The sequence below is a fragment of the Macaca nemestrina genome, chromosome 7 (genome assembly GCF_043159975.1).
Source record: "Macaca nemestrina isolate mMacNem1 chromosome 7, mMacNem.hap1, whole genome shotgun sequence".
NCBI classification, from domain to species: Eukaryota; Metazoa; Chordata; class Mammalia; order Primates; family Cercopithecidae; genus Macaca; species Macaca nemestrina.
Window position 1 is genome coordinate 122479498 of NC_092131.1, and position 22534 is coordinate 122502031.

The 22534-nt window shown below is 38.8% G+C and overlaps 1 protein-coding gene across 2 annotated transcripts in view; it reads right to left on the minus strand.

Moving 5' to 3' along the window:
• Nucleotides 1–22534, minus strand: part of LOC105493139 (iron responsive element binding protein 2) — a 63744-nt gene continuing 41210 nt past the window's right edge. For both annotated transcript variants that reach the window (XM_071100846.1, XM_071100845.1), the window contains exons 11-22: nt 18873–18989; nt 17412–17571; nt 16453–16588; nt 13889–13973; nt 13367–13523; nt 12935–13059; nt 11224–11328; nt 10989–11131; nt 7391–7538; nt 7184–7306; nt 4112–4297; nt 1–3393 (exon numbers count right to left, since the gene is read on the minus strand). In XM_071100846.1, coding sequence (XP_070956947.1) covers nt 3283–3393; nt 4112–4297; nt 7184–7306; nt 7391–7538; nt 10989–11131; nt 11224–11328; nt 12935–13059; nt 13367–13523; nt 13889–13973; nt 16453–16588; nt 17412–17571; nt 18873–18989 — 1596 coding nt within the window. In that variant the 3' untranslated portion in view covers nt 1–3282. The remainder of the gene's footprint in view (nt 3394–4111; nt 4298–7183; nt 7307–7390; nt 7539–10988; nt 11132–11223; nt 11329–12934; nt 13060–13366; nt 13524–13888; nt 13974–16452; nt 16589–17411; nt 17572–18872; nt 18990–22534) is intronic.

Sequence of the window (22534 nt, forward strand, 5' to 3'; positions counted from 1 at the left end):
TGATAATACAATTTTCTTTATTAAAAATAATTTACAGCATCAGTAACATATACACAATTGTCATCAACTGAACTTCGCCTCCAATATATTTTTATACAATACTTAACATTATTGAACTTAAAACTGTTATACTGTTTTGTTGGCTTTAAATAATAGACAATGATTTTTGTCTATTACTTAGTGATAGACAAAGTGATTACTTTGTCTGTTACTTAAGTGAGATTATGTTTTCATAGCCACATATTATGTGTAAAATTGATAGAAACATCAGCAATATCACCCTTTAGGGGAAAAAAACACTGAAAAAGCCAAAGTCCACCCTCTTCTTCTCTCTTATTACTCCAATCAAACTAAGATAGGGTAAACATCCAGTATCTTAGTATCTTCTCCTAAACCTAAAGACAAAAGAAAGGTGTCTTCTATTCAACCACAGAAAAATGTCAAATAATTTCTCCTCATCCTCTCATTCATCACTGTGAAAGCAAATGAACACAACCTTGTTACCATATATGCAGGCAACTATGATTCTGACTTAGGTCCTAGCTTTACTTTCCTTTAGTACAACTGTTGTTTGATTACCAATGAAAACCTGAGCACTCTGGCTAGAGGGATACTAGTACCTTCTTTCAAATGTCAGCATGGAGATAAAATAGTGACAACTGTCATCTTAGATACTTTTTAGATATAATAATGGCAATTCAGTGGCTGGATGACATTTTCATTGATTCCATTGTATAAGAGTAGCAAAACCCCAAAATATGAAAATGGCAATGACATGTAGCATAATGTTTTTAAAGTATAAAAAAAACCCTGCTGTTGGTAATGACCTTTGAAATTGTACTTTAAGCTTACAACACTGATTTGCTTTTCTTGTGTGTCTGACATTACACTTCCTTATTTTTTTTGGTAACACAAAATTATCCAGGTATAGTCAAAAAAGAAGATATAGACAATAAAAACAGATGCCACATTTTGCAAACACAGCATTTGGCTAGAGGCAGAATTATAAGGTATACATATTAAAACATACATCCACGACTCTCCTCCTCAATTTGGAACCATGTTTATCAAGTTTTTACTTCATTGTATATAAGCCAAAAAATTAAGAGAACCTTGATTTGTTCCTGAAATACAAGATTTGCTTGTATTATTACTGGACTAGGTAGACTGGATATGTGAATGTTTAATTCATAGTTAGCTAGCTTTACCATCATCTCCTGAATCAGCTGCTGAGGATGCCTGTGCCTCCGCCCATAACTATATATAGAGTATGCTTTCAAAACAATATAGGCCGGGTGCGGTGGCTCACAACTGTAATCCCAGCACTTTGGGAGGTCGAGGTGGGTGGATCACGAGGTCAAGAGATTCAGATCATCTGGCCAACATGGTGAAACCCCGTCTCTACTAAAACTACAAAAATTAGCTGGGCGTGGTAGCGCATGCTTGTAGTCCCAGCTACTCAGGAGGCTGAGGCAGAAGAATCACTTGAACCCGGGAGGCGGAGGTTGCAGTGAGCCAAGATCATGCCATTGCACTCCAGCCTGGTGACAGAGCAAGACTCCGTCTCAAAAAACAAAAAACAAAACAAAACAGATTTGTTTCCTGCTGCACAATCTGGAATTACCATTTCTTCAGAGCACATACAGGCATTTCATCATTCAACTTGTAATTTCTCCTAACTCATGTTTTCATGTAAATTAAAAACACATGCACTGACAAATAAATATACAGTATATATCAAGAACACAATATAATTTGAAAGTGTCGAAGAAAATACTTATACAAAATTTAAATAAGGAAATCATTTTGTCAAACTCTAGTCCATCTTATTGTCTAAACACATATTTGCAAAATATTTTCAAAAGATTGTATGATTATGTGCAAAGTTCTCAGTGGTCTTCATCCACTGGTTTGGTAGTTTCAGCATTTTGCTCAAAACAAGTAATTATTTATGCAATGTGAACTAATTCTGAATTGCAGTAACTAAGTAAGTCATAGAAAGATCTCTATGTGAAAAAAAAATCACTACAATTAACCTTTAGCCTGCTAAATTTCTTAATTAAGAAATGGTATAGAACCTTCTATAATTAATTTTCCAACCTTTTTTTAAAAAATTGCCAAACATCTTGTTGACAGAACATTTGATGTGATGGGCAGACATGCATATTGAGGATACATAGTACTCAGCAACAACTTAAGTGTTTTATCCTTACAGTCAGCTTTGGTTAAAACATAACAAAATTAATAGAATCATGCATCGCAGGTGATAAATGATTCAAAATGACAGGAAATCAATTTAATGAAGAAATAGCAACATTTAAAAAATGCATAGGGTTGAGTACCCATATAATTGAGGGTGGATAATTTAAATGTCTAGAAGAAATCAGTTCAGAGTTTAATGATTAAATAACATTCTCTTTAGCAAGTATGAGTGTGAAATTTTGGTTAATGACACCGAAAATATTAGGTTATAGGAAGTTACAGTATTACATAAGGTGAGCAAAAAAATCTAATCCAATTAATATAATGCCATCGGGGGCTTGTCAGATAGTCACAGTGGCAAACTGCTGAAACATTAAAGGCTGCGTCATATGTGATATGTATTTCCACTGCTAATACATGGTGCCACACAATCAGTTGTATTTTGCCATGGTCATCTTCGTATGTGGAGGGAACCTTGGCTGGACTGGACAGAATGATTGTGACCTGGGGCAGGTTCTATCCCTTGAAGTTAGACTAAGGATAAACCTGACTATATGACAAACTAAGAATGCCAAATGTGTCCAGCTCAATTCTGAAGAGCAATTAATATACTTAAAAGGTCCACTTATAAATGAGATTCCAATGACCACAATTTTAGAGTCTAATCTGGCTTCTTATATTTCAATCTGCTACTCTTAAACCAACAAACAGTAGTACACAGTTTTATTGGTGCAAAACTAAACAACTCCAGGAAGGTTACTCATATAAGAATCTTCAACACAAATTCTGCCTTTATTTACAAAATGGTCTGATAAAATATCGCCCCCCCCATACTTACAGGTCTCTTCCACAACACACTTCACACGTTGATTTTAGCAATGTTAATAGCACCATTCGTATATTATTTAAAATCAAGAAGATTTCATTTCAGTTACTATGTTGATTCATCATCATTTACATCCATGGATGAGATAAGTGAGTATACTGGGACTATCTGCAGCTCCATGGTAAGGATTCCTGGGTCCAGCACAAAAGGCTTTGCAGTTATCAGTTATGAAAGGTATCCATGGTAAGTAGATACTATGAGAATTTTCGTGCCACAAAGTTTAATAATCCTCCATGTTTGTACAATGTTATTTCCACATCATCTTCAAACGAAGCAATCACGCTGAATACTTTTCCAGTGCTTGTCTTTAAAGAAACAAAAACATCTCATGTGAGCAAGTAAATCTTCCAGCTGCTACTTGGTGGTTAAGACCATTTGTCTTCATATTTAATGACTATACTTGCCACATATTCTGTCTGATTTATCCTGGTTCTAATTTCTTATATTCTGATTGCCTGAAACTTTTCTGCTGCTTGAAAAACACCTGAGATACCTGATCATGGGCTTCATAGCTAAGTAGAAAAATAGCTACATTTAGATTTTGACTTATTAATTGGGGAAGTTATACTCACTATTCATATTCATTTTACACCAAATATTCATTGCATGTAATCAATAACTCCTACTCTTTCCCCTTTTTTCTTAGTTGTAAAGTCTGTTTTGCTCTAACTTTGAACGTTCAACTTTGCCCTCTCTTTGGAGTGGTATGTATGCCTCCGTCAAAATTAGATCGGGACAGCAAAAAAATGACCACCATGAAAAGGAAACTGGCACTTGTTAAGTGGAAGTCAAGATTCCCCTCCATGTGTTCTTTTTTCTGGTATAAGCATCCAGTTCTTTCCACTTTTCCTCAGAGAACTTGAACTATTAACATAGCTAGATTTAAGTATGGCGGAGGAGTCATCTTAAATGGCAACTTAACATGCATTAAGGGACTTCACTATATAATTTACAGCAATTGATTCGTATTCAATTCATAAACATTTGAGTGCATAATCATATATTTGAAAATTTTAGAGATACCTGTATATTCAATGTAATTCCAGGAGACAGTTCTTCAGGAAATGTTAAAGAAAATGTTTCTCTACCGGAGAGGCCCAAGGAATCTGCATTTTCTCCTGGAAGGAACTGAAGTGGAGCTATGCCAATTCCAATCAAATGATCTTTGTGTATTTTTTCATAACTTTCGGCCAAAACAGCTTTCACACCCTGTAATAAATGTGCATTTTATTTCCTCCAATCACTTCTGAAAGTTATTTACTGAGCATTTAAAGGGGGTAAAAATCTACTTTGGCCTTTCTCTAAATACTTTTAGTCTAATACCTCATACTGCATCAATATTCTATCAAAGTATTTACAGAAACTTTTTATAGATTATTTTTCTGAATTTTTATGGAGCTCCCTAAATTATTCTGGCTCCCCTTCTGCTGCTCTAGGGTTAAGTACTGCCGCTGCCTACCACATCATAAGAGTTCTATAAATGGGCTGGTTCCTTTGACCCCAAAGTAGGGCTCAGAAGGATTTCTATTTAAACATGACAGATCTAATATATGTGTTCAACACTCTTGAAATGCCACTAAAATAAAGGAATAAAGAAGGTATATGGGGCCAGACACAGTGGCTTATATGCTTATAATCCCAGTACGTTGGAGGCTGAGGCAGAAGGATTATTTGAGGACGGGAGTTTGAGACCAGCCTAGGCAATATAGAGAGACCCTGTCTCTACAAAAAAAATAAAAAATAAAATAAAAAATAACAAGAACAGGCTGGATGCAGTGGTTCATGCCTATAATCCCAGCACTATGGGAGGCCGAGGTGGGCGGATCACTTGAGGCCAGGAGTTTGAGACCAGCCTGGCCAACATGGTGAAACCCCATCTCTACCAAAAACAGAAAAATTAGCTGGGCATGGTGGTATACCTGTAATCTCAGCTACTAAGGAGGCTGAGGCAGGAGAATCACTTGAGGTTGGTAAACGGAGGTTGCAGGGAGATCACGCCACTGCATTCCAGCCTGGGCAAGAGAGTGAGACTCTGTCTCCAAAAAATATAAGTAACAACAATAATAAAGAGGGTATAAGCCCATAGCAACGAAGGGAATAGGATGAGAGAATTCTATAAATATTTAGAAAACAGAGATAGGTAACTGATTTAGAAGACAATGTTGAAACCACAGAATGATAAAATGAAATTAGAGAGTGATACCAGTCAAGGTCTGAGTTAATGTGCAACACAAGCCCCAGGAAAAGAATTGAGATTCAGAGGATGAGCTTCTCAGAATACTTGTGGATACAGGTTACAAGGCCACACAAAGCAGTAAGATCCAGCTCAATCCCCACTCCACAAGAGTAGAGGTTTATTCTCTGGAAAAAAAAAATGAGCCAAAGGCTCTAGACTTGTGTTTTTCAACTTTTTTCTCCACTGTCTACCTAAGGAGTCTTTTAAGACTTCCCCCCCCATAATTGTGTCTTCCTGTTCACCTCCTTTCTCTCCAAAATTTTAACACCACTAAGATGCCGTGTATCTTTTTATGTACTCTATATTTATCTGTACTTCACGTGCAAAAAGTAAAATTTTTTTTTTTTACCACCTGAGAACCAATTTCTGTTCTTTGGGAGTGCCATCACCCCTCTTGAGAACATATTCTTTTTAAAAAATTTTTTTACTCATTTTCTGTTATAGCAGAAATAAGGAAGAGAATACATTCTCTAGACTGACAAACACTGGGCATAGGGGCTTGAGAATACCCCTGAAACAGGAGACTAAGTAGATGTCTACATCCTGAACGAGTCTCTTTCCTTGAAGACACTGAATGGCCTCAGAGAAAATACAGATAAGAACATATAGAATCTCTCAATGAAAAAGGTAGCTTATCACCCAATCACCTATAGGAAGGCACAGTAACTGACAAAACCCAGCCCTCATCCACGGCTTGTAATCAGTTTTTTAATATCTAACAAATGGAGGGCCAAGCATCACCTGCCATATGAGGAAAGCTTTCAACATCAAATACAAACACTAAAACACTTTCCAGGATAAAAAAGAACCTATACCTATCATTAATACTCATAATAATACTTATAATTAGTATCTTAGAAGGATGAGATTTTGGTTTATTCCTATAGCCCCTCAGAGTATTTACATTTTAAAGGAGATATTAAAGATTAAAATAAGAATGAGGCCTACATGATATCTGTGTTTCAGCCAGCCTTTTTAAAGCTACAATTGTAAAGAGAAGCACTTGTCAGTATGAAATGGCAAAAAGCACATGTCACATGACTATTCCCCCCAGCAGATGGACTATTTGCTCTGCAATAAGGAAACAGTCTCAGGAGAAATGTCCTCCTGGCAGACAGCCAGGCACCACAATCTCCTATTTAGGGGGAAAAAAGGTGAAGCTTGGCCCACTACTTCAGAGTCTTTTACCCACTAATGGGGCAAATCTGAGAAAATTGAATCAAAAGGAGGCAAGTAAAATTAACAGTGGGGGCCAGGCACAGAGGCTCAAGCCTGTAATCTCAGCACGTTGGGAGGCCACAGCGGGAGGATCGCTTGAGCCTAGGAGTTCAAGATCAGCCTGAGCAAAATAGGGAGATTCCATCTCTACAAATAATACAAAAATTGGCCAGGGGTGGTAACTCATGGTTGTAGTCCCAGCTACTTGGGAGGCTGACACAGGAGAACTGATTGCACCTGGGAGGTCATGGCTGCAGAGAGCAGTGATTGCGCCACTTCACTCCAGTCTGGGTGACAAGGACACGGTCTCAAAACCAAAACAACAACAACAACAACAAAAAATCAATACGTATAAATAATTATAAAACAACAGTTTAAAACAGAATTTCCTTTCCCTCTATTATGCTGACTTCTTCACATAAGACTGATGTAGGTTTAACCAAACTCAAGAGTATTAAAATGATACTAACGAGATGAGTACAAAGTATTATCTAAGATCACTGAAACAAACAAAACCCTCTATACCTATGAGGTTCAAATAACTATAAAAAATCCAAATAAACTTTGACAGTATGTTACTGACAAAAGGGAACATTTAAAACTCTTTGAAGCTTAAGATGATAAATTTTAAGATTCAATACCAGTAAATATGGTCCTTTGGCAGCCCAGTCTCTGGAGTTTCCTGAACCATATTTCTTTCCTGCTAAAATAATCAGTGGGATACCTTCTTTCTGGTACAGCTCTGCAGCCTCAAATACATCTAGCTGTAGATTAAAACAAACACAAAAATCTTTAATACAAATTTTGATCCAGTTAGAATTGTCTAAATACTTTGTGTGCATCCTCACCGTCTGTCCTGACGGAAAATGAATTGTTTTAGGAGCTGGTTTTCCAATAAACTTATTAAAAAGCTTGATATTTGCAAAAGTGCCTCTTGTCATTACAGCATCATTACCTCTTCGAGCTCCGTAAGAGTTGAATTCACGAGGGGTAAGGCTACAAGAAAGTAATGAAAGTCAGTTTTCATTACATATGGAAAACAATCACACACTACTGAGTTGTAAGACTTATTAAAAAATTTTTTTATCACAGAAAATTTCTTTTTTTTTTTTTTTTTTTTTTGAGACGGAGTCTCGCTCTGTCGCCCAGGCTGGAGTGCAGCGGCGCAATCTCGGCTCACTGCAAGCTCCGCCTCCCGGGTTCACGCCATTCTCCTGCCTCAGCCTCCCGAGTAGCTGGGACTACAGGCGCCCGCCCCTGCGCCCGGCTAATTTTTTCTATTTTTAGTAGAGACGGGGTTTCACCATGGTCTCGATCTCCTGACCTTGTGATCCGCCCACCTCGGCCTCCCAAAGTGCTGGGATTACAGGCGTGAGCCACCACGCCCGGCCATCACAGAAAATTTCAAACACAAACAAAAGAAAACAAAACCATGAATGTCCACACGCCTATCACTAAGCTATAACTTAACGGATTCTTGGTTTCTTCTACAGTCAACCCCATTAGATCATTTTGAAGCAAAACTGAGATATATTTTAACAGCATACATTTCAGTACATTTCTCTAAAAGATATAGACTTAAAATCTTTACACCAAAAAAAAAAAATCACAATTTATTAACATCAGATAGTCAATATTCAAATGTCACTGATTATTTCCAAACTACTTTAAGTTGGCTTGTTCAAATCAGGATCAAAATGCAGTTCATAAATGCATTCAGTTGATCTCAAGTGTTTTAATCTACAGTTGACCTTTAAACATAAATTTGAGTTGTGTGGGTCCACTTATACAACGATTTTTTTCAACCAAATGCTGACAGAAAATATATTATTCACAGGATGCAGAAAACTGCAAATACGATTTTTCATGCATCTGCAGGACTGACTGTAGGAATTTTTCATGCATCTGCAGGACTGACTGTAGGAATTCAGTATGTGTGCATTTGGGTATACATGGGTGGTCCTGGAACCAATCCCACATCTATACCAAGGAGTGACAGTATATGTTCCCTCTCCTTCCTCCTGCTTGTGCTCTATCTGATGAAATAAAGTCACTTGTATATTTCTCTGTACCCACATTGTGTTGACTGCATCTCCATGGATCATTTAACAAGTTCTTCTGCCTTCTGTTCTTGTAAATCACATGTTAGATCCAGTGGCTTGATAAGATTTGGGTTTTTAATTTTTGGCAACAATGCTTCATAGGTCATGTGTACTTCTATCAGGAGGCACAAGATAGCCAATTGTCTTTTCCTGGAATGTTACCAGCTCATTGTGGGCTAGATTGCTTATTTTACTAGAGACTGTAAAATAGTGACACTATAATTCACCCATTCCTTCTTCATTTTTTAGCTATAAAATTTCTATAAAGAAAAACTTTCCAGCAGGCATGGTGGCTCCTACCTGCAATACCAGCACTTTGGGAGGTCAAAGTGGGAAGAATGCTTGAGCCCATGTGTTGGAGACCAGCCTGTGCAACAAAGGGAGATCTCATCTCTACAAAAACTTTAAAAATTATGCAGGCATGACGGTGTGAGCCTGTAGTCCCAAGCTACTCAGGAGGGTGTGACAGGAGGAGTGCTTGAGCCCAGGAGTTCCAGGCAGCAGAGAGCCAACTGCCATTGCCCTCCAGCCCGGGCAAGAGTGAGACCCTGTCTCTACAAACAAACAAAAGACAAACTTTCCTTCATCAATGATTTGGTTATGCTGAAATACATTCCATACAGGAAAGGCTGGTTAAAGAATTGATAATATTTACCAGTTTTCAAGCTAATGAGCTGGTCCTGGCCCTGAGACCTTTAGACAGAAGACTGATGGTCTCTTGACAACTCCCTTGTTTTTGGTAATCTTGGTAATTTTTGGTAAAATCGTGTACATTTTCCAGTCCCAGATCTGGAATCACTAATTTCTCCATGAAGCACTGGTTCACCATACTGGGAAATAGTATTTAGAAAACATAATCTGGGTGCTAGGGGTATTGCTACTGGATTAGTGACTATATATAACGTTTTAGGGAAAAATAACTGAACATAAATATCTCAACAATCAACAACTGACTTTCATCGGCCTCTGATCTGGTCTTTTACGCAGAGGCAACAATACTCTAAATTTGTGCATTTAAATTCTTACTTCAGGGTGGGAGTGTTAGGAGGTTTGAGTGTCTTTATTTTTAGAAAATTCTAATTGATGAACACTACTGGATTAAATGTGCTAAGAAATACATACCAGAAGGCATAATAATTACAAAAATTGTACATTTGAGAGAAGTGTTGACTGTTTTTCTTTTTTGGAAGTATGTCACAATTATGATGAAGATGGAAATCACAATCAAAAAAATATTTATAGGAAAGAAAACTTATTTCTCACCACTTTATAATAAAAGCTATGCAATATTATCACATGTCAAGACAAGCTATATGGACATTTTGGCCAGGCACGGTGGCTCATGCCTGTAATCCCAGCAATTTGGGAGGCCGAGGTGGGCGGATCACTTGGTCAGGAGTTTGAGACCAGCCTGGCCAACGTGGTGAAACCCCGTCTCTACTAAAAATACAAAAACTCTCTGGGCATGGTGGCGTGTGCCTGTAATTCCAGCTACTTGGCAGGCTGAGGCAGGAGAATCGCTTGAACCTGGGATGCAGAGGTGGCAGTGAGCTGAGATTGCACCACTGCACTCCAGCCTGGGTGACAGAGTGATAGTCTTTTGAGTGACAGTCTCAAAAATAAATAAATAAATATCAATGAAAAAGCTTGTCATTTTAATTACACAAGCATCAAACAAGCATCCAATAAGCTAATCAGGTAGCAGTACTACACATTCTGCTTTTAGCAAAACTTTGTCTCATTGTCAAAACAGTCCTTTGATAACAGGGCAACTCTACATGATTAATCATGTAGAAATGAAATAAAATCTTACTAGTTTAAAATTTTTATCTCCAATATAAACAGCCTTTACATTTACATTTATTGTTCCTATAAAATTTTTGGCTCATGAAGCAGAAATTGTCTTTTGATTTGATACACATCATTCCCAGCCTCACACATGTACATTTCACAGCCCATAAAATACACATTTAAAATCCTTACTCCCATAATGGGAAGCTGGTTTTAACCAAATGAGCAGGCTTCATTTGGTAGGTAAAACCAAGCTGATTTTTCAATAAAGTAGCACTGAAAAAGAAAAATCTTATTTCCAATCAGCTGTTTATTGAGACTATAAGGGCTCAATTTAAAATTGCAATTTCATTGTCTAAAGTCACAAGCAAAGACAAGTACAGAAGGTACCGCCCCCCTCCATTCTCCATTCTTGCTTAAGACAAACACATTGGCAGTCAGATATCTACGATAGCATGTATTTACTGGAAAAAAAGGAATATGACCAATAGAAGCCTCTGAATCAATAAGAAACAAGAAAAAACAAAAACACTCTAAAGCCATGTACACATACCCTCTGTTTGTCAAATACTTAGCGGCAGCACTATTCCTAGCGATACTTCCTGCAGGTGATATATGATCTGTTGTGACAGAGTCTCCCAAATATAATAAGACATGGGCATTTTCAATAGCCTGGAGTGCAACTGGCTCTTTGGTCTAGAAGGTAAAAGTTCAAGGCATTTAACTACTTACAAGACTTCTTAGTTTATAACAATCTTTAAAAGATCAAATAGTCAAACAGTACTTACGAGTTTATCAAAAAATGAAGGGCATCTGATATAAGTAGACTTTAAGTCCCATGGAAACAAAACTGAATCTGGTGCTTCTAAGGAATTCCACCGTTTATTCCCCATCTGTGAATACAGTTAAAAGGGCTCAGAAGAAGAGGCACATGAATGATCAACGGAATAAAATAGTACTTAGGTCAGAACAAAAACAACAAAAATAGGCCTTATCCATTTGGAAAGAAAATTAAGACAGTGTATTCTTCTTTTTTTTAATTTAAAATTTTTGTTTTTGCCCAGGCTGGTCTTAAACTCCTGAGCTCAAGTGATACGTGTGCCTTGGCCTCCCAGAGTGTTGGGATTATAGGCGTTAGCCACCATGCCCAGCCAAAACAGTGCATTGTAAAAAATCATGAGGTTTTTGGACAGAATGATTAAAAATTTGCTCCTCAAATTCTAGCATACCAGATCTCCAGGTACACTGTAAGGGGAAAGTTTCAATATAAACTGAACATAAAGACTACAGAGTCCAAAAAAAGTTAAAGAATTTAGAAAGATTTCTACATGTTGCCACAGAGAGATTAAGCATGTATGAGGTATGCTGTTAATGTCTAAGAATGTTATAATGGAGAAAAACCCTCTGCTTTTTCGATATATTTGTTCCACATCAAAGCCTTCAAACTACATCCAAAAATCTCACCATTTCTTAGGCCAGGCACAGTGGCTCACACCTGTAATCCCAACACTTTGGGAGGCTGAGGTGGGTGGATCACTTCAGTCCAGGAGTTTGAGACCAGCCTGAGCATCTTTATTTTTTATTTTACAAAAAATAAAAAAATTAGCTGGGCCTGAGCGCCTGTGGCCCCAGTTACTCGGGAGGCTGAGGAGCAGGATTGTTTGAGTCCAGGAGGTTAAGGCTGCAGTGAGCTGGTTCAGGCCACTGCACTCCAGCCTGGGTGACAGAGTGGGGCGCCATCTCCCAAGAAACACCAAAAAATAAATAATAATTTTTAAAAATTGCATAATTTATATAATTATTCTCTTTACAGCTTATTTGCCTCTCCCCAGGAGAATTCTGGGTTTTGTTCACTGATGTATTCTGAACACCTAATCAATTCTTTCTTTTCCTCCTCAACTTTTATTTTAACTTCTGGGGTACATATGCAGGATATGCAGGTTTGTTACACAGGTAAATGTGTGCCACAATGGTTTGCTGCACGGATCATCCAATCAACACTAATCAATTCTGATACTCTAAGACATTTTCTTTCCTTTTTTTTTTTGAGATGGAGCTTTGCTCTTGTTGCCCAGGTTGTAGTGCAATGGCACGATTTCGGATCACCGCAACCTCTGCCTCCCGGGTTCAAGCGATTCTCCTGCCTCAGCCTCCTGAATAGCTGGGATTACAGGCATGTGCCACCACACCCGGCTAATTTTTTTGTATTTTTAGTGGAGATGGGGTTTCTCCATGTTGGTCAGGCTGGTCTTGAGCTCCTGACCTCAGGTGATCCACCTGCCTTGGCCTCCCAAAGTGCTGGGATTACAGACGTGAGCCACTGTGTCCAGCCGCCATTTGCTTTTTAATTATAGATTCCAGATACAAACTATTACACATTGAAAACCGCGTTCAAAATAACGTAATTTTAATTTTTATTCTAGTCAGAAAACAAGATATATGAAATAAAAGAACACTGCAAATTGATTAAACTATTTAAGAAACACATAAGACTCTTACTTCTATTTTATCTTTTAATGCTTTAAACATGGATAGTATAACATGTTCTTCCTCTACTCGATGAACTTCTTCTCGACTAGGCCAAATATCATGCAGGTAAATGTTCTTGCCGGTGGAGTCAGTACCTGGTTAAAATTTTTGAACATGACACTCAGTAAAAAAATAACTCTCTGAAAATGTTCATACCTTTTCAAAGACATATTATGGACATCAAGTAAATGATTCAACTGGGTGCTTCAGGCTTAAGCGGCTGGAAGAACTAATTACCTGCACATTTTATTTTCTTCACATAAACACATAATAACTATACATTATCATAAGTTTTCCTGAAATAATTCAAAGAATAGATGGTCTAAGAAACATTTCAAAAATATAATGACTTCTATGGGGAAACATATGTGTAGGTATACATATACATAAAGGAAAAGATACCTAAAGGTTCTGTCTGGAAATCTATATTCACTGTGCCTGCTATGGCATAAGCTACCACTAACGGTGGAGAGGCAAGATAATTGGCACGAACACAATCACAAAGACGACCTTCAAAATTTTTGTTTCCAGATAAAATTCCACAGGTAACCAAATCACCCTGGAAAACAAAACACAAACACACAAACATACATATTCAATTCTAGAGATGGTACAAATTTGGATAATCATATATAAGCAATCTTAAAGTCTGAGGGCGAGATTAACCAAAAAACATATTACTAACTTTTAAATACAGAACTATCCATCTTGCGAATAAACTAAATCAATTCCTTATATTATGAAGGAATTATTTCAAGGATCTACAAATGAGTCTTTCAATCATTTAAACATTCACAGGTTGCAACTGCCAAGAGGTGCAGAGTTTACAGAAATATAAACACATCAATATATATTTTCTATAATTTAGTAACAAAACATAGTTAAGAAAACCATTTAGATGGCTTGCCGATCCACACATTTTACCTGTTTTACCGCATTTAAAACTGCTTCTGATAAGGGGGCTGTATTTCCCACACAAGTTGAACATCCATAACCAACGATTTCAAATCTGCATTTCAAAAAATAAATGTGACTGAATAGCACATCACAATATTTATAGAGAAAAGACAAGTCTTATCTTGTATTTCTACCCCTGTAATAAGATTACTTAAAAGACTATTCATGACACATGGATTAACCTTCATCAATATATTCACTTCACAACATTCTGAGCAATCAAGTCTAACTCTCAGGCATGCTATTTGAACAAACTCACTGCAGCCTTAACCTCCTGGGCTCAAGCAATTCTGCTCCTCAGCCTCCTGAGTAGCTGGGGCCACAGGCGCTCGCCACCAGGCCCAGCTACTTTTTTTGTAAAATAAAAAATAAAAATGCTCAGGCGGGTCTCAAAGCTGAATGCAAATCTTTGAAGAGCCTTAACAGCACTTATCAATGCACAAGAGAATTCCCCCAAATACTACTTGCTAGGAATATAACATGACCTTTTAAAATAATTGATTCTGTACTTCCATCCAAGGGTTTAAAATGTAAAGAGGACCTGGCTATAATAACCTGACCAAAGGTCCCAAAAGAGGCACTGTAACTGGGCACTCTGATAGGAGTAACCTCTTAATTATCAACCAGTTAAACCCAAGAAGAGTCCCTGACAATAAATCCAAGATGATACAACTAAAAGATTACAGGCACAGTCCTCTAAATTACTTTCAGATGCTATTCTAAAAGCAAAAAAATCTAAAATTTATCCATTTTGCAAAGGAACTGATGACTCATATGTTCCAAAACAGACACTGAAAATACAGCTAGGCTGGATGTGGTGGCTCAGGCCTGTAATCCGGTCTGAGATGAGCGGATCACTTGAGGCAACGAGGTTGAGACAAGCCTGGCCAACATGGCGAAACTCTGTCTCTACTAAAAATATAAAAATTAGCTGGGTGTGGTGGTGTACACCTGTGGTCCCAGCTACTCAGGAGGGTGAGGTAGGAAGACTGCTTGAGCCTAGGAGGTCGAGGCTGCAATGAGCTGTGACTGCACCACTGCACTCCAGTGTGGGGAACAGAGCAAGACACTGTCTCAAAACCAAACAATTCCTGCACAACTAGCATCAATTGTTTTGGATTACATAAAAAACGTATGTAATTTTTTTTTTTTTTTGAGATGGAGTCTCGCTCTCTTGCCCAGACTGGAGTACAGTGGCATGATCTCGGCTCACTGCAACCTCTGCTTCCCGGGTTAAAGCAATTTTTCTGCCTCAGCCTCCTGAGTAGCTGGGACTAGAGGTGTGCATCACCATGCCTGGCTAATTTTGGTATTTTTAGTAGAGACGGAGCTTTACCATATTGGCCAGGCTGGTCTCAAACTCCTGGCCTCGTGATTCACCTGCCTCGGCCTCCCAAAGTGCTGGGATTACAGGCGTGAGCAACCGCGCCCAGCCCAAAAATCATAAGTTACTTTCTCCAAAGTTCAGGGACAACTTAAACTTATGTATTATAGACCCAATAACCTCATAAAACTAAAATTATGACAATTTTCAGTTAATAAATGCAAACTGTAAGATTTCTTTCTTTTTTGAACTGACCTACACAACTCACAGACACTGTGCATACTTGGTATCTTTTCTTATACTGTAACTGTTATTTGGTTATACTTGTTTGTCTTGTCTTTCCAACTAAGTATCTTGAAGCTAAGACCACATCTCCTACTTCTGTGTATCTGAGCTGGTGCTTTGCTCATTTGATATGCCCAATAAGTGTTTCCTGAGTGATAAGGCATCAAAAATTGTATGGTAATGGCAAGGTAGCAAGTAAAACTAAAGCATATTTTTTCTATCCTCTTTTCTTTTTGTTGTTGTTGTTTTTTGAGAGAGTGTCTCGCTCTGTCCCCCAGGCTGGAGTGCAGTGGCGCAATCTCGGCTCACTGTAAGCTCTGCCTCCCGGGTTCACACCATTCTCCTGCCTCAGCCTCCTGAGTAGCTGGGACTACAGGCACACGCCACCTTGCCCGGCTAATTTTTTGTATTTTTAGTAGAGACAGGGTTTCACTGTGTTAGCCAGGATGGTCTCGATCTCCTGACCTCGTGATCCACCTGCCTTGGCCTCCCAAAGTGCTGGGATTACAGGCGTGAGCCACTGCGCCCGGCCTCTATCTTTTTTTTTTTTTTTTTGAGATGGAGTCTTGCTCTGTCGCCCAGTCTGGAGTGCAGTGGCAAGATCTTGGCTTACTACAAGCTCCGCCTCCCGGGTTCACGCCATTCTCCTGCCTCAGCCTCCCAAGTAGCTGGGACAACAGGCGCCAGCCACCGTGCCCGGCTAATTTTTTTTTGTATTTTTAGTAGAAATGGGGTTTCACCGTGGTCTCGATCTCCTGACCCTGTGATCCGCCTGCCTCGGCCTCCCAAAGTGCTGGGATTACAGGCGTCAGCCACCGCGCCTGGCTCTCTATCTTCTCTTTGTATATGAAAGGCACAAACAAGCAGCTTCAGTACCTACTGAACACCAATATCAATATGAACAGCGATAGTTGTCACTTACCCAAGCTTACTGAGATACGGTAATACTCCACTTGAACTGAGGTAATGTGTAACCATCCCACTGCCTGGCGATAAACTTGTTCTTATATAAGGTTTAACATGCAGACCAGCTTCAACAGCCTTTTTAGCCAAAAGACCTGCACAGCCAACAAACAATGATTTATTATGCCAATGTTTCTTTCCCTCTCTCACTCATATTAAAGTAAAAAGTGAGAAGTAATTTATTTAACAGATTCATCTCCAATTCAGATTAAAGTATGAATTCATAAACTCATTGTCATTATTTTTTCCACTTTATTCTACTGATTTGCTTCATTTACAACAAATTTAAAATTACAGTAAATATACTAGCCTTTATGTTGAAAATTATTAAGATACAGGCTGACATCATTCACACAACTGGAAACAAAAGATGCACATATATAAGTACACATTAACAAAACCATCTTTTTTTTCTTTCTTCTTTTCTTTTTTCTAAAGCGAACCATTTTAAAGTCATAATTACAATAAGCTAAGGGGAATGTAACACATTATACATGGTCTTATACATCGAAGGAAATGTTCCAATGGGCATACAAATTGATTTCATTTACAATCCTTGCCAAGACAATGATCTTTTACTACTTTTAATGAAATCTCCCACACTGTTATGGTTAACTTCCAGATAATCAAGAAATACCTGCTAAATAACTATAGTTCTAAATTAACAAGAGAAGCAGATACAACCTAAAATTAATTGATAGGTAAGTTATAGTAAACAGTAAATTTACCTTCAGTGTAATAAAAACAAAATAACATAAATCAAACTCAGGCTCCTTAAGACCTAACTAAAATAATAGAAAGTCTCTCAATATCAAATGTAGACACTCTTGCATCATCTAAGAAACAGAAAGTTACAATAACAGAAAAGCTAACAATAATTAAAGAAAAAAAAAAGTATGGCCATAAACTACAACCCACCTGCGGCAAGCATGACAGATGGATTGCAATTATTGGTACAACTGATAACTGCAGCAATGACCACTGATCCATGAGACAGCTTATATTCACTTCCTTCATAATGAATGGAGACAATATCCCTTTGTTTTTCAGCGGCAATTTGGAAGCCTTTAAATCCAACCTATACAAATTTCCACAAAAATATAAACTAAATATTCTGAGTATGTACAGAATAAAATACCGGCAGAAGACATAGCAGACTGGACATCTGATGATTTAACATTAAAAATCATATTTGTGAGTGATGCTGAAGGCCCATAACATTCAGTAGTTGTTTAATTCAGCTGACGCATAAATCTGCATAGGCACAATAAGAGTCTGGTATGTTCACAAGCAAAATTTTTATCTACTAAGGAAGTCCAGCCTACCACTCAGAATCCAGATCTTATTTGGCTTTGTTGTTCTTAATCATCCCTGTTTACAGTAATTCTCAAGAGATGGCACATATTTTTTTCTGCTAAAATGACCCCAAAGATTTCCTCCAAAGGGATCCTGTACGTGTCAGTGCGGTATAGCCGAAACAAGATTGGCTATGAGTTGCTAATTATTGAAGCTAATTAACAGGTACATGGCAATTCAGTGGACTATTTTGTTTTTGTACAAGTTTAACATTTTCTGAACAAAAAGTCAAGAAATCATAAAAAGAAAGGCTCTGAAAGGAAAGTCAAGTACTAGAGATCTCAGAATAGAGAAAGTGACAAGACTAAAACTGTGATTCTGAGACAGAAAATACAAACCCCAAAAAGCCAGAGACCACCTGCTATTCAGTCACATTTACCAAATTTTATGAGAGTAGGGCAGGTGTGGTGGCTCATGGCTATAATCCCAGCACTTTGGGAGGCTGAGGTGGGCAGATCACTTGAGGTCAGGAGGTGAAGACCAGTCTGGCCAACATGGTGAAACCCTGTCTCTACTAAAAATACAAAAATTAGCCAGCAATAATGGTAGACGCCTGTTAATCCCAACTACTTTGGGGGCTGAGGCAGGAGAATCACTTGAGCCTGGGAGGGAGAGGTTGCAGTGAGCCGAGATTGTGCCACTGCAGCTTGGGCAACAAAGTGAGACTCTGTCTCAAAAAAGAAGAAAGTTTCTGTAATGATGTATTCAATTATCTATGCTGTTCATCAATACAAGACCCATATGTAGTTATTCAGCATTTAAAAATGAGACTACTGTGACTAACAAACTCAACTTTAAATTGTATATAATTTTAATTGAAATAGACACAATCAATCTCTGATCCTCACAATAGAACTGTACCAAATGACTGACTGGCACATCAGACAGAAGGAAAATAAGGGGGCTGCTGGTGTGTGCCATAATATATAAAACATAGCAGTGAACTGAGTTTATGGGTCACCTTGTTGGTTCTTTACTACTTAGCACAAAGCGGGTTGAAAAACACAGATAACAATAACCTACCTTTTCATTTAAGCAAGCCTGGAAATCGCTTTTCATATCTGTCACAGCAACTCTATCTTGAGGTCTTTTTGGACCACTAACAGATGGAACTATTGAATTCAGATTAATCTGGATCACCTAGGAAATGAGAAAGATAAAGAACAAGGAATCAGAATTTCTTACAATGGATTCCAATTCAAGCATTACTTTCTAAAGCAGAATAAGTATATTCGTATTTATTTTAATGCAATTTGTTTTAATAGTATAATACACCCTCAATCCCAAGAAATAAAGATTTTAAAACAAGCACATTTAAATGTATGAAACATGAAAATTTGCTAAAAGCAAGACTAGTAGATCAGTATGCAATTAAACTACCACAACACCAACTGTACTGCATATACAAAATCTGGTTTCCCAAGTGTTTTTTCTCATAAAGATAAACACTGTCTTAACTGATGTCCAATGATAAAATAGATGCCTGTATCAGCTCTCAACTTATTGCCTCTGAGCTCCAAATTCACCTCCTTTGCCAGCTCTGTGATCACAGAGGTAAACCGTTAGTAAACATTTCTCCTTTGTCAGCACACATGATGTGACAACTGGTCACTAGAGGGTGCTGAAGGGACACAGCAGAGAAAGGGTTCTTTTTCCTGTTCCAGAGGGTTTCACTGGCCAGCAACCCAAGCTTTTATTCCTTGGTTAAGAAATCGTATTTTTTGTTAAAAATCTCACTTCCCAACTAGATTTTTATTTATTTCTTCTGGTATTTCTATTATTTCCTTCATGCATTTATGTGAATATAATCAACTCGAAACTTTTCATCATGGCTTTCAACATTATTTTATATCCCTGTTTATTCTGACTGATCCAACTACTTACACTTTATTTATTTATTTATTATTATTATTTTTATTGAGAAAAGGTCTCATTCTGTTGTCCAGGCTGGAGCACAGTGGCACAGTCAGGACTAAATGAAGCCTCAACCTCCTGGGCTCAAGTGATCCTCCCGCCTTAGCCCCACAAGCAGCTGGGACTACAGGCATGCGCCACCATGCCTGGCTAACTGAATTTTAGTAGACATGAGGTCCCACTGTGTCACCCAGGCTGGTCCTGAGCTCAAGCAATCCTCCCGCCTCAGCCTCCAAAAATGCTGGGATTACACGCGTGAGTATCCACACCTGGCTTACTTATACTTTCATTTAGTGGATTCAGGTGATCCTAGTCTTTGCCCATAAATATCCATTTAAGAAGTTTCTCTTGAAATCAACATCCTAATGATTTTAATTTCTTTATATAGTCAAGTTTGTTTTTGTTTTTTCTTAAGAGACAGGGTCTTGGGCCGGGCACAGTGGCTCACGCCTGTATCCCAGAAATTTGGCAGGCTGAGGCAGGTGGATCACTTGAGGTCAAGAGTTTGAGATCAGCCTAGCCAACATGGTGAAACCCCGTCTCTACCAAAAATACAAAAAATAGCCGGGCATGGTGGTGCGTGCCTGTAATCCCAGCTACTTGGGAGGCTGAGGCAGGAGAATTGCTTGAACCTGGGAACTGGAGGTTGCAGTGAGCTGAGATCACGCCACTGCACTCCAGCATGGGTGGGTCTTGCTATCACTCAAGGCTAGGTGCAGTGACTCGATCATAGCTCACTGCAGCTTCAAACTCATGGGCTCAAGCCATCCATCCCTTTTCTGTAGGGACAGGGCCTTGCTTATGATGCTGGTCTTGAACTTCTGGCCTTAAGTAATCCTCTTGCCTTGGCCTCCCAAAGGGTTGTAATTACAGGCATGAGCCACCACACCTGGCCTGGTGAGAATTTTTTTTTTTTTTGAGATAGAGTCTCGCTGTGTTGCCCAGGCTGGAGTGCAGTGGTGTGATCTCAGCTCACTGCAACCTCTGTCTCCCAGGTTGAAGCGATTCTCCTGCCTCAGCCTCCCGAGTAGCTGGGACTATAGGCACATGCCACCACGCCCAGCTAATTTTCTGTATTTTTAGTAGAAACAGGGTTTCACCGTGTTAGCCAGGATGGTCTGGACCTCCTGACCTCATGATCTGCCCGTCTCGGCCTCCCAAAGTGCTGGGATTATAGGCGTGAGCCACCACACCCGGCCATTTTTTTTCTTTTTTTTTTTAAAGACAGTCTCACTCTGTTGCCTAGGCTGAAATGCAGTTGTGTCATCTCGGCTCACCGCAACCTTCGCCTCTTGGGTTCAAGCAATTCTTGTGCCTCAGCCTCCTGAGTAGCTGAGATTACAGGCCCCCGCCACCACAACTGGCTAATTTTTTTTTTTCTTTTTTTGTAATTTTAGTAGAGATGGGGTTTCACCATGTTGGCAACGCTGGTCTTGAACTCCTGACATCAGGTGATCTGCCTGCCTCAGCCTCCCAAAGTGTGGGGATTATAGGCGTGAGCCCACCGCACCTAGCCAAGGGTTTGTAACAGGCATATTTATTTCATTTTATTCTACCACCAAAGTTTTCCCTTTTTCTTATTCTTTCCACTTCTGTAGTTTAAAAACTGTGAAGAAGGAAAATACATGGAAAAAGCACTAGATCTAATAAATAGAGGTGAAAATGATGGAAAATGATCAGAAGTAAAAAGATTTGCCCAAAGTAGCACACAAATTCAATTTCTATGGGTCCTATATGTATTCATTTATTCACCTAACATGTTTACTGAATATCTATTATGTGCCAGCATTGTTCTAGGAGCTGGGGATACAATACCAAACCAAATTTCCTGTCCTCATGGAGTTTAACGAACAGTTAACTAAAACTGTAAAGCCATGTTGTTAGAAACCCTTGACACACTCCTAGAAAATGAATTTTATTAAAATTAAGTCTTTCCTGGAAATGAATTCTGCCTATTTTGATATACATTTCCAACAGATAATCTTTTTTTTTTTTTTTTTTTTGGAGACAGAGTCTTGCTCTGTCACCCAGGCTGGAGTGCAGTGGCCAGATCTCAGCTCACTGCAAGCTCCACCTCCCAGGTTCACGCCATTCTCCTGCCTCAGCCTCCCGAGTAGCTGGGACTACAGGCACCCGCCACCTCGCCCGGCTAGTTTTTTTGTATTTTTTAGTAGAGACAGGGTTTCACCGTGTTAGCCAGGATGGTCCTGATCTCCTGACCTCGTGATCCGCCCGTCTCGGCCTCCCAAAGTGCTGGGATTACAGGCTTGAGCCACCGCGCCCGGCATTTTTTTTGTTTTTGTTTTTTTTAGACAGGTTCTCGCTCTGTCACCCAGGTTAGAGTGCAGTGGCTCACCACAGCTCACTGCAGCCTTGACCTCCTGGGCTCAAGTCATCATCCCTACTCAGCCTCCTGAGGATCTGGAACCATGGGAATATGCCACTACTCCTGGCTAATTTCAGGTAAGTATTTACTTAGATTGTAAAATATCTTTAAAACTAATACGTAAGACTGCATAGTAGTGTGTATCTTTAATAAAGGAATTTTGCAAAATACAGAAGTAAACCAGATGCAGATAACATCAAAACTGATTATTCTGAAGGGAGATATTACTCTTATCATAAAGTAGAAATAAATTAGAGCAAAGAATTAAGAGTCACTATTACTATTTTAAATACTAAAAAATTAGACTTCATAGGCTGGGCTTGGTGGTTCACACCTGTTAACCCCAGCAATTTGAGAGGCCAAGGCAGGAGGGATTGCTTGAGGC